Source organism: Piliocolobus tephrosceles, chromosome 18 (assembly GCF_002776525.5).
Source record: "Piliocolobus tephrosceles isolate RC106 chromosome 18, ASM277652v3, whole genome shotgun sequence".
In the NCBI taxonomy this organism is placed as follows: Eukaryota; Metazoa; Chordata; class Mammalia; order Primates; family Cercopithecidae; genus Piliocolobus; species Piliocolobus tephrosceles.
This window is the reverse complement of record NC_045451.1, coordinates 51,197,261-51,215,090: the sequence shown is the minus strand read 5'-3', so window position 1 is coordinate 51,215,090 and position 17,830 is coordinate 51,197,261. Positions and strand designations below refer to the sequence as shown.

Here is a 17,830-nt window from a genome sequence, read left to right as displayed (position 1 = left end):
TTACTATGACGACTGCCAAACAGCCATGACCTCCCAGGCAAGTGACTGCTAATGTTTAGCTGGACAGCTAGGGAAGAAGCCGAGGAAGGGATTGACAGGGGGAATCTAAAATACACATAATTTTCATAGGGTGTTAGACTCAGTGCCCATTTTAAGAAGCAGATGTTCTGCTTTTCATCCAATTTGAACCTAATAGTTTCACAGTGTTTCAGACTAGGCAATCCCATGCAAATGCCTCAGCAATCTTTGCACTATGTATTCTGGAAAACTGAACATAAAAGACCCAGTCATCAGGTGATCATTATGAAGAGACATGTTCTACTGTGAAAAGAAAAATCTTTTCAGTATCTTATTTTCTTAACTGACCTTTTGTTAACATGACATGAGTCGTACATGTGACTTGTTTAAAATCATTTATTATTATCAGGAGTGCCTTTTAGGTGGACCACTCTGTATGACTCTTATGCTTCAAAACTATTTTTTATTCAAGTGACTTACAATGGCCCTAGGAAACAAGTTCCGCTATTATCCCCCATTTTAAAATGATGAAAATGGACAAAGAGAAAGCAGGCAACTTAACCAATACCCCATGGCATCACAGTCTTTAGAATAGTCATATTATATAAATATGGCAATAACAATGCACTGAAAATGTCTCTAAAACAAACTCTACATTTTAAAAAATGTATAACAGAAATCTAAGGAAGGGGTCTTACTTCTTTAACTCAGAAAGTGCAAAATCCCTTAAACTCATATCAGACCTGTGATTAACAAACTCACACTAAGTTTTAAAAACTGCTTAATTTACTTTATCATGACTAGCAATATATAAGAATTTTGTAAATAGTTTATTAAAAATAACTTTGGGAAACTATTTTTGCCTGATCAGCAATACAACTACTGATAAGATAAGCTGGTTATCAAATAATTACCCAATGTTAATCTTCCAAATAATTGTTATAACCCAAACTTGTGAATTCAAGACAGGCACATTATAGATAATCACAAATATTAGAAACACATTTAAAATGTCCATATGTTTAGTATACCTAGAAAATTCATTGACTAAAGTAAGTCATGAAACCTGGACTGGAATTTTGTGGACTATTAAGTTTCATTTTGTCTTACTGTTTTAAAATTTAAATAGTTTGGCTCATTTCTATATTTGTTAAAATTGTAATCTTAAAATATTAAAAAAATAACTTTTCAAACACATAGATATGACTAGCCATTTTATCTAAGTTATAAAATAGTTACCCCAGGGAGTTTTCAAGATCCCTGTATTTTAAAAGCTTATTTCAAAAACCATCACTACTTTGCATTTTTAAATTGCATCCTTGCATTAAAGAACTGTAAATGTGTTGTCAAACAGTAAATATCCACATCCCAATTCTAATTACACCATTCCTGTTGTTAACATAGAGCATTACTTCTAATAAAAGCATGACATAGTTCTACAGTTTCAATGGCAAAATTAAACGTTCTTTGTTGAAGAGATAATGAAGCATCACCAAGATATTTGAAACAACAAAGTTAACATTACAATGATTTCAAGAAAAACCAAGAATATATACACTTACATAAAACAAAACAAAACAAAAGGAATAATTCACTTTATGAGAGGAGACAGATAGATTTTTAAAATATTTGGATTCTTTAGCCCATATAGAAATTAAAAACAAAACAAAACAAAACAACAACAACAAAAAAAAAAAACAGGAGAGAGAAACAGAAAGAGAGAGAGATGCTACTTGACATTTTAAAGACCAAAAACTTGCAGTAGTAAGAATACACTCTGAAAGCATTTTAAAACTTACATTTCACTGGCAAAAGTAGGTAACGAGGAGACATAGATTCAGTGCAGGATTTTATATACAATAAAACCTAAAACTAAACTCCACCAAAATGAAATTGCAATAATAGTCAATGCCTGGCTAGAAAAATCCCTTTGCACTATGAAAAAGGCCACAGTACAAGAATTAAATAATAGCAAGAATGCAGTCTACACACTTTAGATGTTTAGGAAAACAACAGTTTCCAAGCACCGCATGAACACGTAATTAACCGGAGATAATGTTAAAGCAAGGTCTCCACAATTTTGCATTAGGTTGTGCTTCAAATAGTCTATAATATGGACTTGAATTAATTACATTTTATTGTACTATAAATTGGCTGTTGTCATTATACCCAAATGTAACAAATAAGGCAGACTTTAATTTATCTGTAGATCTCCTTGGATAGAAAATAATTTAAAAATACGTAAAAATTGAAAAATTTGTGTACTTGTTTATAGTGTCTCTCTGTAAATGTGCATTTGACCAAAGAGATTCTATCCAAATAATGAGAGAAAAACCCCCACAAATAGCATCTTCCGTTTTAAAAAATTCTTGGTTTGTCATTTTTTAAAAAGTCATAAAGCCATTGGCTTTCATAGACTCATTAGGACACACTCATCTCTTCATGCATGCTTCTGCTAGTGTCCTAAATTTGGGCTCCAAATTATCCAAAAATTCAAGCCCATCTTCTTCTTGTCGTTCACTGCAACACCCTATAGACCCAGCCACCGAGCCTCTTCCTTCATAGTTGTATGTCAGGACATAGTCTTGGGCATGCTTGTGATTTTCATCTTGATTACACAGATACACTTTCTGCCAAGGGGAAAAACACAACGCTTTTATTATTATTATTTTAAACACCAAAACTTACTAACATAAAAGTAATTGCTTTGATTTACCTTTCATTGTTTAATTTTTAATCAGAGTGTGTCCTCTAACGGATTCCTACACATAAAAAATGCACATGATTGGTCTGTTTCATACATCACACTATAAATTCAGCATAGCATGTTTCTAAAAGTCTCGCATGTGGCAGCAAGTATACAGGTGTTCATTTTACATAGTCATTATTTTCCCTTTCAACATTGTAGCTGAAAGTGACATGCATCCATTAAACTGAAGACAAATTGATGTGGGCTCAGATCTTCCCAGACAGACACAGTGATGGTACATGCTGGTCTTGCTGGTACCACATTTTTGGTTTCTAAGGCACAAGTTGTCAGATGGGAAATATTAGGACAAAGCCATGAGACAGTAATCTAAATATCATTACACACTATTTAAGTAATTCTTTCAATTAAAAAAAAATACGAGGGCAAGTAAATAACCACTTAAATCTGAACATAACTAAATCAAAATTGAGGAAAAATAATAGCTTTCAATTAGTAGAATGAGTAGATTCATAATTAATTGAAAATTATGGTCAGAATCCAGTTAGTTATTTATAAAGTTTAAAGGAAATTAAAGTGGCCTAGATTTGTAGGCCACTTAGGAAAACTCACTTCACCGAGACGGGGCTGAGTGAAACTGTGCCACTCCGAGTAGGTGTATCTGCAGTTGTCCACCTCCGTGTGTCCTCCCCTGCAGGAGTCCAGAGTGTGATGGTGCCCAGCCCCCCGGCAGGATTCCAAGGTCTGATGTCCTCCTTTCACCATTTCGATGGTCTCCTGACCTCCATTTTTGACTCCTGATCCCATGGTGCCACAAACTCCCTGAGCAGAAGCACCCACAGTTTGGGTTGTGAAGCCATTCGCAGAATACTGAAATGAAAACAATTTGCATTAGGGATAATATAGAGAGAAACAAAAAATTATGAAAAAGAACAACATCAAGCGGATAATGCCATTTTTTGTGTGTGTGCTAGAAGATAAGCTCCCTGAGAGCAGGAACTAAATCTATTTTGTCAATCCTGTGTACCCAACTATGGAAATCCCATAATTTAATGTAGTAGCCACACAAGCAAACTGTCAAGTGGTTGGTACCTGCAGATAAATTAGGAAGCTTGATGTATATTCCTTCTTTAAAAATCTCTTAGAATACCTGCCCAGTGTGATGGCTTATGCCTGTAATTCCAGCACTTTGGGAGGCCGAGGCAGGTAGATCACTTGAAATCAGGAATTCAAGACCAGCCTCCCCAACATGGTGGAACTCTGTCTCTACTAAATTTAAATACAAAAATCAGCTGGGCATGGCAGTAGGCACCTGTAATCCCAGCTATTCGGGAGGCTAAGGCACAAGAATCGCTCGAACCTGGAAGGCAGAGTTTGCAGTGAGCTGTGATTGTGCCACTGCACTCCAGCCTTGGCGACAGAGTCAGACCTTGTCTCAAAAAAAGAAAAAAAAAAAAAGCCTCTTAGAATACTGTACAACTTTAATTCTTCAATCCTTCTACATCTCACACCTCAAAATAAACACCGTTGTCTCACATATACTTACTCTGCTTAGTTTAAATTAATTCCTTTTTACCTGACTAAAGCAGAAACAGAAGTAATGATCAATATTTCCATTTAGTATCTAGTTCAGTTACACTTCAACTACATCAAAAAGAATAAAACTATAATTGCCATAAAAATCTTGACTGCAATAATAAACGCTTGCCATCTAAATATATATGAATAAACTAGGCAGGGAAAATAACGAGAACGCTAAAGCTTTGGCCACTAGTTGCTTACGTTGCGTTTTTGGAAACTCTAACATTATTTAAATTTTTGTTTTCCAGTACCTTCCTGGATACTGTGATGCTTTTGTTTTCTAAATATTTCTTGCCCTAGTCATCAATTATACTTCTTATACGGTATTTACTTGTTCCTCTTCCACATATTGAGCTAGAAAGCAAAGTTGGAGAAATGGCTACTTGCTAGCATTGCTATTTTATATATTTGGCCTCCGGCTCTTTCCTAACCCATATTAGAGCCAGAAAGAATCTATTAAAGTTCTTCCCACGATGATCAAAGCTTGTAGTGATTTTATTGTTGCCAGAAAAAGTGTAAAACCATGTTGGTGAACCATGAATAATTAAAAGCAGCATTTTTACAGCACAAACAGCAGTTGAAATACATACAAAAGACAAGGCTTAAAGTTGAAACCATGAATCATTTGAAGTAGAAATAACAATGACATAGTAAAGCATTTTCACCATTTAGTAACACACTATGTTCAAATTTAAATACCATATATCGCCATGTAAATCAAAGTCATTTTATCTGTTTCAGGGGACCCATGACATTCTATGGTAAATTGCCTGATACCAAAAGAACTTTTCTGAGAAAAGATGAGTTTAGAAGGAATACGCATTATAAGCAAATTCATCCTTTGTATTTATTTAAAAACCCAGATTACTTACCACTTTGTCATCTCCAGGGGCTTCTGTGTTTGATACAATTAGGTTCTGCTGGGCTAAATCATCAGGAATTACTTTCGGTTGTTTAGATATCCCAGAAGCCCCACAGACCAGCGTAAACAGGATGCCTGGAGGAAGAAAGAAATATACTTGAGTTTATCATAAAATAACGTGAAGTCATGTACAATGGTTAATACACAGATAAATCATAAATTAAAAAGTGCATATTAAAAAGAGACAGCTTTCCTGGGATTGCTTATGTCAAAGCAGTATACAATAGAAAAGTTTAAATAGTAGATCTATTTAAACTTTTAAACAGATATGCTATAATTACGTTACATGTTCTGTTTCTGCATTGAATTTTATGTCTATGATAACTGGGAAGACACTAGAACTATACATAAATGCACTTAAAATATGTAAATTAAATATATTTATATATTAAATAAAAATACAGCTACATGCAAATGATCAGCTATAGGAAATAGCACTGATTCTTAGAATGTGTCTTGAAAGTTGCCAGGCGTGCTGGTTCACGCCTATAATCCCAGCACTTTGAGAGGCCGAGGTGGGCGGATCACTTGAGGCCAGGAGTTAGAAACTGGCCTGGCCAACACAGTGAAAGGCCAACACAGTGAAATCCATCTCTACTAAAAGTAGAAAAAACGAGCTGGGCATGGTGGCGCACACCTGTAATCCCAGCTACTCAGGAAGCTGAGGCATGAGAATCACTGGAATCCGGAGGCGGAGGGTGCAGTGAGTCGAGATCACACCACTGCACCCCAGCCTGGACTCTGTCTCAAAAAACAAAAAGTGTCTTCAAAGTTACTTTAAAGGGTATTATTTGAATTTAAGAAAAGACTTAGGACTTACAAAAGAGCAATGCTATGCCCAACAATATTGCAAGGATGGCCCACTTTCCAAGTTGTACTCCTCCACCACCAACCCTTGGATCTGCACGACGTGTGCAGTCATTTTCGGTAATGCAGTCACACAGTATAACATCCAATGAAGTGACACTAGACATGCCAAGTCTATCTCTCACTGTTATAGGTACTACATATGAGCCAAATGCAGGGTCATTCTGATAGGAAAGACGTGCTGCTGTATCTGAAAACATAAATAAATAAAACCAAGCATTATACAATGTCACTGATTTCTTCTGAGCATAAATAACTCATTATCTGATAGTTATCACATTTTCCTAGAAACAGATATTCCTATGGGATGGCACAGCTACTAGAATATGCTAAATGTGAATGGATAGAGTAGTTCCAATCTATACCCATTGCAAATATATTGCATATAAAAGTTTGTCTATGCTGCCTCTTAAAGTCTTTTGGCTCTTGTAATAATATATTTTATTTGTCTGTAAACAAATCCTTCCTTTCGTAACTAATAGACTTGTTAATAGTTTCTACCATATCTTGAATACATTTAATTAAAGCAGTGAGTGTACATTTTCTTTTACACATGCTTCATTGAAGTAATAATCTGAAATTCTGGATGTTTTCCTTTGTTTTCAAAAATTGTGCCAAATAAACATAAATCCTTGTGACTTACTGTCAGAGACTGATTCTGACAACTTAGAACACCCCTGACAGTGACTACATTAGCAGGTCATGAGTCACACAGCTGGAGCTGCATCTCCTGGTCCTAAAGGATGAAGGGACCAACTGCACATGTCCTAGTTTTGATGTAGTTTTCTTAGATAAAGCCTAGAAAATATCTAGAATCAAAAGCTCATACCGATTCTTTTATGGCTTTTATAGTGCATAAGCATGACGATAGGGTTTTTACGCTCATGTGTTAGACGCACCTCTCTCAAACCTTATTACAACATCAGTACATTACCTGTATGACATGAATTTAGAAGAAGAAAAAAATAATAAAAAACTAAAAAAAATTTTAGAAGTCAACACAATCTTGGTTTCGGAGACTAGATATACTACTACTCTAAATGCAGATACCTGGTGCCATAGAATAATCCCTCTCTCACGTAACTTCCCACTATGACATTCTTATTTTCTGCATAGTATTTGAAGCTCTAAATACAAATTTGAGTGCCTGGGTAAAAACACATTGAATTAAGTCAATTTTAAGAGAAGCCACAGTTAACCCATTAAGACTATTGTGTAAGAAATTATAATGAGACTAGCAAAACCAAAACTTATAATTCCTAATGTGCCATGATGTATTACATGCATTATCTCATTTACTCCTCCAAATAATCCCTTTTGAGTAAATTGATACTCAAAGACAAAAGATAGCATGGTCAGATTTACATAACTAACAAACAGTGGAGAGCCAGCATTTGACGCTAAGCTTACCTGACTTCAAAGCCTCTCTGGGGTATGTTCTTCTTAAAAGTTGGGTGTTTCCCAAGTTTACAAATGATTACCCAGACAAGTAAATCTTTAAAATAAGAAAGATTTTGACAAACATACAGCTGCCAAAGTTTTATTTTGCTAAGTAAGACTATTGGGAAAAAAATGTCCACCTTCTATCAACACTATTTAAAAATGAATATCATGACACCAAATAAGTAGAAAAGAAAAAAAAAATCTAAGAATAAAGTTAATTCTTCCTCCCAACCCCCCAATAAACTGATAACCCCCCGAGACACACACACACACACACACACCCCAGAATATTGTTTAAAAAGCTGAAAATCTTATTAGTTCACAGAGCAGGATCCAAGACATAGTAGCTTAGCTTATTTCTATAAGTCTTCATTTTTCTTTCCTCATCCTGTTCTCCCTTTACGTTCCCTCACAACCTTTCTTTTCTAATTTGTCATAACAGGAAATTGAGGGATATTCACTCAAAGCATGGGGCTGAAAACCATTCAAGGGCTTCGTGATCATGACGCCACGGTCAATAGGCAGTGTGAGCGGGAGATGGGGAACATGCTGAAGAGTTAAGGGCCGACTAGGGAGTGAGGCAGTGGTGATAATGTAGACAGGTTGCCTTCATTTTTGCCATGCTTATCACTGTAGATCCTCTGGGCTAAAGACAAAAGTACAGATGGGGAACCAAGTTAGGGGAGAATCCCAAGGAGAATACAATAGACACGAAATAGTCAGAAGTCAATACAGTGGCAAAGAGGAGAGAGAATGTGGTGGACACTGTGGGGTATATCAGATCCCTTTTCAATGAAGGACTTACATCCCAGCTGCTTGGGAGGCCATCAGCACCTTCCGTGATTGTGCCTTTTTGCCATGGGCAGCCCACATACAGTGATGGAGCAATAAGAGAGAATAGGGGACCGATTCAGCACCGCTCTGAAGGCCCATTTAGCTCAGACATCCCCTGGGGTTCACCGAGGTTGTCATTTGGCTTATGCTGCAGCTCAACTTCTCTTTTTGTCTAATCCTACTTCTCCTCCTTTCAAAGCTACTGATCCCAAGCAAATTCCTTAGTCATCATTCTGCTTGAGATGCCCTGTCTCAGGGTCTGCTTTCTGGAGAGCCAACCAGTAACAACTGAGGACTCCCTTATGACCTAGGAAACTGTAAAGAAACCTATGCCAATGGGAGGTGCACAAGTTAGGAAGTGATTGCATTAGACCCAGTCTAAGAGAGAGAGAGTGTGAGTGTGTGTGTGTGTCTGTGTGTGTTTGGAGCGGGAGTGAGAATTCACAACACACCTAAGGGAATCTCGGCATAGGATTAGAGACACACTAGAGAGACCTACTCCCAACGCACAAAAACTGAGAAACTTTCATTGGTGGTTCCCACGTGGTGAATTTTCTCCTATTTCATACAAAAAAAAAAAAAAAAAAAAAAAAGTATTGCAGACACCCTGATGTTGAAAAGGACAAAGCAATTTTCAAAAATATATACCATTAATTTCATTCAGTCTCCACATTCTCTGCACGTCTGAAGTAGAACTCTCCAGACTAAAGTCAAAGGGTGGGCCATTGATGGGCTCATCAGGATCAACCGCAACAATCTCCGCAGATGACATGGTGGGTTTGCAGATGATCACTGTCTTCTTAGGTATGAATGGGCCGTTATCATTCACGTCTTGAAGTATAATGCCCAGTGTCCCTGTACATGTTCTCCCTGCTAGATAAATGAAAATAAAAATACTTTTTTTATGTTTTGAGTTTTCGCCACAAAATTATGCACTGAAAACATTGAAAAATATTTATTAAGCACCTATGATGTATAAGTTACAATGATAAGCAGTCACAAGCTATGTCCTCAGGGAATGTTCAAAGAAAAATATTATTACTTTCATATGGGTTGTACAATGACTGCTATTAAGATGTGTTTATTCATTCGCTAAGTTATTACTGCATTTTATTAGAGGCAAGTTTTGGCTGATTTGTGAGAAGAGGAAGGAAGAGAGTATGAATGAGGACACTGCTGGCATATTTAAAAGCACACGGAAATTCAAGGAGATGTAAACGCACGTTATACACACCCATGATCTGGAGACAATGACAGGAAAGGTAGACAGGTGGAAGCTGACACGGAAGCAGGAGCTAAGGGTCTTTGAAAGCCAGACTAGGGAGCTTAGAGTTTGTTGGATAAATAGGCAGCACTTAGGTTTTGGAGCAAAGAAATTAAAGTTATATATTTGAAAGATTGTAACAAAAATAGTACATGGGAATATTCGAAGGGCGGAAGACTCCAGGAGAAGAAAATTACTTGAAAACTGAAATAATCACTGTGGGGTGTAGTCCAAGTAATTCATCTATCTGTATATTCAGTAGAAACTTACAGGATAGGTGGGGCGTGGTGGTTCACGCCTGTAATCCCAGCACTTTGGGAAGCCGAGGCGGGCAGATCACCTGAGGTCGAGAGTTCGAAACCAGCCTGACCAACATGGAGAAACCACCATCTCTACTAAAAATACAAAATTAGCCAGGCATGGTGGCACATGCCTATAATCTCAGCTACTCGGGAGGTTGAGGCAGGAGAATCGCTTGAACTGGGAGGTGGAGTTTGCAGTGAGCAGAGATAACAAAAGTGAAACTCTGTCTCAAAACAAAAAAAAAGAAAAGAAAAGAGAAAAGAAAGAAAGAAACTTACAGGATAACTACTTTATATAAAGAACTGCATTGGAAAATCTGGGGGATTCAAAGATGAAACAGCCATAGACCCCATGCCACTAATTAGTAATGCAGTTATGAAGTTTGAAGCTGAACACAAACCCAGGAGTTCTGTCTCTAAATCACTCATTCTTTCTGTTTCAAAAGAAGCCTTTCGACACTACAGGTGGAAAAGAGAATTTAAAAACCCCGTGCCACCCACTGCCTGGGCTGTGTCTTATATGAAGCTGCCAACCTCGGGAAGCTCGGAGATCTGAGCACAGCCCTGAAGTCACAACCTCAGCCAGAGCACCTGCAGCACAGCAATTAGATTCATGATACATCCAGCGTCATCACGGGTCAGGAACACTAGGCCACCAAGTTAAGAATTGGTTCTAAACCATGGGCCACAGAGAAAGAGCAGGTGAAGGCAACTACAGGACTAGTAGTTAATATGGGCAAAGTGGGAGAGAGGGAAAAAATAAAAACGGAAAGCAAAGCAAACACTTCTCATTTAATATAAGCCTGCAAACTAAAATTCCCAGATAATCAAGATTAACACTAAGAAGGAAAGCCAACAAAAGCACCAGTCAAAAGATTAATTCATTCTATGCAAGACATCTCTTAAACAGGTATGTTTAGAATCTTCAAAGACATGAAGAGGGGTAACCAATTAAACAAGAATGAAATTCCAGCTCAAATTCCAGCAGAAAATAAACAGCAACATTCACCTACCAGGGATTCTAGAAAAGAGAATAGACAGAATAGCAGAGAAGCAATATTTAAAGAGATGAATAGCTGAGAATACTCCAAAATTAACGAAAAACATGGCTCTTCAGATTGAAAGTATTTTCTGACTGCAGAACTAGACAAATATAAATAAATCCACGGCATACACTTTGTACTAACACTGTAGAACTCAACTTATGGTACTGTAAGAGCTACCTAAATATATTACCTACAAAAGGACAATCGCTAATTGACAGAACAAGAAGCATCAGCAAGGAGAGATGCCAGAAGATAATGGGTTAATAGCTGCACAGTGCCACGGGAAAGAAGCTGTTGACTCAGAATTTTAAACTAAGTCAAAGTATCACTTCAGTATGAGGCCAATATTAAAATATTTTTCAGAACAACAAAACTGAGAGCATTTAAAATTCACATTCCACAATTGAAAAAAAAAAAAGTAAAGGATGTACTTCAGCAAGAAGAAAAAAGAACTAGGAGAGAAAACAATAAGAGGCAGGAAACAATGCAACTACCTTCCACTTTTGGACAACTTCGAAAAGGAGTATTTACATTAGAAAAAGGAATCAGGTAGATCTACATTTCATCTATCTGGCGTATGTTTCTATTTACTAGAGCAGAATAATTTCTGTCTCTCAGCTTCTCCTGTTCTCATGTTATGTGGTGCTACCTTGCTCTCTCTGAAAATTGGGACTGCTGGTTGTCTTGAACATTTCTTTCCCTTTGAGTCCACACACACAGTTGAGAGCACGTGCCTTACCTACTGAATCTGGTTAATTGTGCTATCTTTAAAAATTGAACTCTGTAGTGCTTGCTCTTCTACAACTGGGATAAATGCTTCAATTTCCTTCCAGTAGATGTTTACAACTGCTCACTGATGAAGCTCCAATTTTTTTTTTGCACATTGTGATTAACACTGACGTAGAAGAACATTTAAGACCTCAGATATCTAATCCACTGTGTTTCATAGCTGTTTTTCATCTGTTGATGAGTTACATACTGTTTTATTCATTGGAATGTCAGCATCAAATGCTCATCTTCTAAGTACTAACATAATTCTATACGGGCAAATGCTAATTCCAAATATGAAGTCACATGAGATGCACTATCCATGGTTTCACACTTTATGTGCATGACACTCTTCGGTCAAATGTTTTACAACAGTTGCAAGTAACCCCATTCTAACAGCTGGAATAATACAATAGAAACATTAATCTCAAGCTCAACTAGATAGAGGTGATTCCTGGGTGAAACTGCCAACAGAATTTAGATTAAGAAGTTAAGAAGAAAAGATAAATTGAATTTAAAGCTTAAGAAATATATATGTTTAGGAGAGGAGAAGGCAGTTAAGACCAGAAAGCATGCAGGAATGTGTGGGCAAGTTTAGACATAGAAGCCTTGAGAGAGTTTTAAAAAGAGGAAGCAATTGCTGTGGAGATGTAGGTGGGCAGGAAGTGAGCACCAGCCCAGGAGTGCAGTATCCACGAGGCGAGGTTTCCATTAGGGAGTGGCAGGGAGAACGCAAAGGAAATTAGCCAGTATAGATTTTAGAAAAAGGTTTTTCAAAAAATGACACACTTTTGTATGATCTCAGTTCATTCAATTCGCAAAGTAAAAAGACGTGGAATTACTGATTCACAATTCCCTCACAGACAGTAACACAGTGACTCCCACCCTCCTCAAAAGAAATGAAGGGTAACAGCCTCATTACACATTTATTCTATATCACAGTGATGATGAGCAGTGCCCCATCTCAATTCCCTAACAAATATTTGATTTCTCAATCATTTGAACTCCTCTGCAACAGAGGAGAAGGTAGAATAAAATTATAGGCAAAATTTCTAATTTCAGACAGCAATTTTTATCTCAACTGTCAATAAACTATTTCCCAAGTGCCGTTAAAAAAATAATGGATTTGAGTTTCATGTTATTTTGTTTTTCTTTTCATTTGCCTTTGACCAACAAGTATATCTTGGCAAAAAGACATGAGAATCTGAGGCCTTAAAGGACAGTCTTTAATTAGTTAAAGATAAATCAATAACGATTACAACTTTAGCAATTTAGCAAACTGAGTCATTTATCATTAATTTTCAGAGAACTGGAATACGTAAATCATCTTCCAAAATCACTTCTAAATTCTAATTTTGCAAGTTATAGTATAATAACTTATGTTTGTTATAGTTCGGATATTTATTTTACAAACACACAAAGTCCAAATTCATGTTATAGAAATTATATTTTATGCACCAAACGCATCTCATATATAATCATCATACTCATATTTCTCTCAATTTTATAGAATGCACAGAACATAATTTTACATTTTATATGATTATATGAATTCATAGTGTTTGTCTCTCTAATTTTATAATATACTATTTATTTACCATGATCATAAATATACCATGAATTGTTTCAATATAATGTCTTAATCAGAATTCTAACCCCCAAGTAAATTGTCAACTTCCTGTAAAAAGTTATAGCTATTTTCCAGGACTGCACTATGTAAGTATGTTCTCCCTGTAATGAACTTTCCTACCAAAGTGAACACTTTAAGCAAAATAAGTAGATACACTGAAACAATTTTTTTTTTTGAGACAGAGTCTCACTCTGTCATACAGGCTAGAGTGCAGTAGCGTGATCTCGGCTCACTGCAACCTCCACCTCCTGGGTTCAAGCGATTCTCCTGCCTCAGCCTCCCAAGTAGCTGGGATTACAGGTGTGTGCAACCACACTCAGATAATTTTTAATATTTTTGGTAGAGACAGAATTTCACCATGTTGGCCAGACTGGTCTTGAACTCCTGACCTCAAGTGATCCCCAGCCTTGGCCTCCCAAAGTGCTGGGATTACAGGTGTGAGCCACCACACTCGGCAGAAACAAGTTTTACTAAAATAATTTTCTCAATTTTTAATAATTTTAACTTTAATAAATTATGCTCTCAAGTGTTTCTATGAGTAAATTATTTTATAATTACATCTAAAACTGAGAAGGCTATTAGAAAGCAGACATGAGTTAACAAATTATAGTAAATTTCTTACTTTATATTATCATTGAGAGATATGAAAATTGAGTGCATGTACCCAGTTTTAAAACATATACTGTTGGCTTAAACACTGAAGATGCATGTAGCTGAGGAAGTATGTAGCTGGCTTAAAGACAAATTCTTACCTTGGTCTGATGCAAGGACTGTAATATTATATATGCCATTTCTGATGGTCTCTGCCTCTCTATCCAGGCTTCTGAAAACTTTGATTGATCCTGTATTTTCGTCAACGGTGACCCACCCTGTTGGATCAGTTAATTTCTTATACCTGTTGGTAATGATGAATTAAAATAATAAAATTTATCATATGCTAAATTATAACAATGTAACAAAATAAGCTATAAATTTTAAAACTCAAATAGAATGGTAAGTACCTTATGCCACTGCTACTTCTTGTGTCTGGGTCATATGCTTTATATCCATTGCTTGTTGTTCCCACTGCTGCATTTTCATTCATGCGAATAGTCTGTATTGGAGGGTTACACTCAGGGCCCTCATCCTGATCCTGTACATTAACAGTAACTGTTGCTGTGCTCATGGCTGATCTTGAACTAGCCTCTCTGGAAAACGGAGCTTCATTAACTACACCAATTTGCAGGATCACCTGTTGCTTTTCTTCATAATTCAATGGCTACAAAAGCAAATGTATTGAAAAATCAGATGAACTCATTTAATATTTGGCAATGCTAACGAGTATATAGAATGTTACATTTGGAAATATGTAAGTGCTGTGTTGGGAATAACCATGAGAATATGAAACATATATCCAGTGATATGGTTTGGCTCTGTGTCCCCACCCACATCTCATGTCGAATTGTAATTCCCAATGTTGGAGGAGGGACCTGATGGAAGGTGATTGGATCATGGGAGTGGATTTCCCCATTGCTGTTCTCATGACAGTGAGTGAGTTCTCACACGATCTGGTTGTTCAGAAGTGTGTAGCACATTCCCCTTTGTTATCTCTCTCCTGTTGCCATGTGAAGATGTGCTTGCTTCCCCTTTGCCTTCTGCCATGACTATAAGTTTCCTGAGGCCTACCTAGCCATGCCTCCTATACAGCCTGTGGAACTGTGAGTCAATTAAACCTGTTTTCCTTATAAACTATCCAGTCTCAGGTAGTTCTTTATAACAATGTGAGAACAGACTAATACACCCAGAAATCCAGTGGTGGTGGAAAGAGAGGAGTCCTCCCACTGATTCAGTACTTGGGTAAAGCTGGCAAAAAAAAAGGACAGAAAATTGTTCTTCAATGGCAAATTTAAGATAAGTAGTGTAACAGGTATTGATGAATATTTCAGAGAGTATTTTTTTTTTTTTTTTTGAGACGGAGTCTAGCTCTGTCTCCCAGGCTGGAGTGCAGTGGCGCCATCTTGGCTCACTGCAAGCACTGCCTCCCGGGTTCACGCCATTCTCCTGCCTCAGCCTCCCGAGTAGCTGGGATTACAGGCACCCACCACCACGCCTGGCTAATTTTTTGTATCTTTAGTAGAGACAGGGTTTCATCGTGTTAGCTGGTCTCAATCTCCTGACCTCGTGATTCACCCACCTCGGCCTCCCAAAGTGCTGGGATTACAGGCATGAGCCACCACGCCTGGCATTTCAGAGAGTATTTAATTAGAGTTCCTGAATGTTAATACATGAGATACTTCTTTAGGGGATTCATACTATAACCAATAGTTATTTGCTACACCATAAATTTTAGGACAGCTTGTCCTACCCTCCTAAGATGAATAAAATTATTTGTACCTGGTTTGAGGAAGAGAAAAAAATGGGTAAATTTTTTAAAAATGTTTTTAAGAGGAGAGAGACAAGAAAATACAAAGCTTATGGGCATCATATTTTCTTTTTTATGTGTGTCTTCCATTCCAGTTCCTGTCTTAGACAGGAACACATTTAATAAAAGGTTTTATTTTATCTTGCCTGATATGTAGTTGTAATGAGAATTAGTGAAACCATGTCCCAGAAGACAGAAATTTTTTCAGGTCTTGGACTTCACACAGATAAATTTCCTTCTGAGAATACCAAGGATTAGAGGAGGGGTTAGGTGAAGAAAGAGGCAAGATTTAAAGGAAATTTCTTTGCTATTTTAAAATAGAGAAAATAATATAAAAACATCAGCTGATTTTCATCATCGTAAGGAAAATGGATTCATCATTTTTTAATCCATGCTCCTTGTGAATATATACAAAAGGAAAATGGCATAGACCCACTGTAAAACCATGTTCTAGTTAAAGATGCAGCAGAAATAAGTCTATAAATTTGTCCAAGGCCAAAAGAGCTCAGATTGCTTTATGCACTAACTCTGGCTCCTGGAATAGTATTAGAAAGAAGTTTTAGAAGTGTTTTCATCTTTGAATGATTGAGGATTTTCATTCTGAACCTGTATGCTAAGGATGTAATATAAACTGAACATGATGAACAAACCTATGAATAACCTCTCCATGGGGCTGACCAAGAGTAACTCTTCGTTTGGGAAATTCAGTAAGTGAAGCCTCCTTGGCCCAAACACAGAAAAACTGGGCTAGGAAAAGTCCAGAACTGTCCCAGTGGCAGCAAAGCTGTGCTAGTTTTTGAACTGTTTAAAGATATTAGTTACAGAATAGCTATTGTATTATATGGACTTTTAAAAAAATCATGCCTGAACAAAAGATTATCAAAAACTAATATATTCTTTCCATTATATATGAAGAACAGAGCATTTGCATTTACTTATATACATATTTTATTCCTACATTTGTCAGAATTCCTTTCTTTCCATTAAATTCTAGCATGCTATTCCATAATATTATAAACTACAAATAATGTTCTAATTTATTCTTACCTTAACTACACAGAGAATTCCTTCATTGGTTTTGGCATCTGTCACAATTTTAAAATTTCCATTTTCATTGCCCTTTAAAATGGTATAATTAGCTCTCCAATTAGCAGTATTCACTAAGTCCTTATCCTCAACAGTAACTCGTAAAATTTCCATATCAACTGTATTTTCTTCCACTGATGTCACATACTAAAATAATAAAAACAAACAAAAACTTTCATTAGTAACTCTCACAAAAATAGAACACCATGTGAAGTAAATCCTATTCTTCTAATTTCCAAAGTACTATATTTACATGATTTAACACCCTAGCACTATACAACTTTTAATGTCATTGGGGCACTTCATTTGAAATCACGAGGACTGGATGGCAATGTGCATTTTTTTTCTTTTTCTTTTTCTTTTTTTCTTTTTCTTTTTGAGATGGAGCCTCACTGTGTCGCCCAGGCCGGAGTGCAATGGCTCAATCTCAGCTCACTGCAACCTCCGCCTTTCGCATTCAGCCGATTCTCCAGCCTCAGCCTCCAGAGTAGCTGGGATTACAGGTGCCTGTCACCATGCCCAGCTAATTTTTGTATTTTCTATAGAGAGAGGATTTCACCATGTTGGCTAGGCTGGTCTCAAATTCCTGACCTCAGGTGATCCACCCACCTTGGCCTCCCAAAGTGCTGGGATTACAAGCGTGAGCCACTGCGCCAGGCCAGAGATGTGCGTATTAAACAATTAAAACTGGTCTATACATTTTTCTTTAATTAATATCATACACTTACAGAAGTACGAGTAAATGTTGGCAAGTTGTCATTTACATCATCAATATTAATGATGCAAGTTGAAGTTGTCTGTAGACCAAAATATTGACCATCCATATCTTGTACTTTTATTTTCAACTGGTATTTGTCAATTAACTGAAAGCAAAAAAAGAATTTAATTATTGGGTGAAAGCACTAATATTATAATTGAAATCTTACTTTACACTCCATAATTTTTTTGCACTAAGAATTTA

General features: G+C 36.7%; 1 protein-coding gene and 1 pseudogene across 3 annotated transcripts in view; one reads left to right on the top strand and one right to left on the bottom strand.

Moving 5' to 3' along the window:
- Positions 1 to 400: 400 nt before the first annotated feature.
- The window catches only part of DSC2 (desmocollin 2), a 37,577-nt gene continuing 20,147 nt past the window's right edge, over positions 401 to 17,830 (bottom strand). For 2 of the 3 annotated variants that reach the window (XM_023207745.2, XM_023207746.2), the window contains exons 8-16: positions 17,598 to 17,732; positions 16,831 to 17,016; positions 14,384 to 14,640; positions 14,135 to 14,277; positions 9,021 to 9,245; positions 6,049 to 6,285; positions 5,179 to 5,303; positions 3,338 to 3,595; positions 401 to 2,648 (exon numbers count right to left, since the gene is read on the bottom strand). In XM_023207745.2, coding sequence (XP_023063513.1) covers positions 2,451 to 2,648; positions 3,338 to 3,595; positions 5,179 to 5,303; positions 6,049 to 6,285; positions 9,021 to 9,245; positions 14,135 to 14,277; positions 14,384 to 14,640; positions 16,831 to 17,016; positions 17,598 to 17,732 — 1,764 coding nt within the window. In that variant the 3' untranslated portion in view covers positions 401 to 2,450. Of the gene's footprint in view, positions 2,649 to 2,734; positions 2,781 to 3,337; positions 3,596 to 5,178; positions 5,304 to 6,048; positions 6,286 to 9,020; positions 9,246 to 14,134; positions 14,278 to 14,383; positions 14,641 to 16,830; positions 17,017 to 17,597; positions 17,733 to 17,830 lie in introns of all 3 variants that reach the window. The other variant, XM_023207747.2, reaches the window with a different exon arrangement.
- On the top strand, positions 6,927 to 7,039 carry LOC111539824 (annotated as a pseudogene).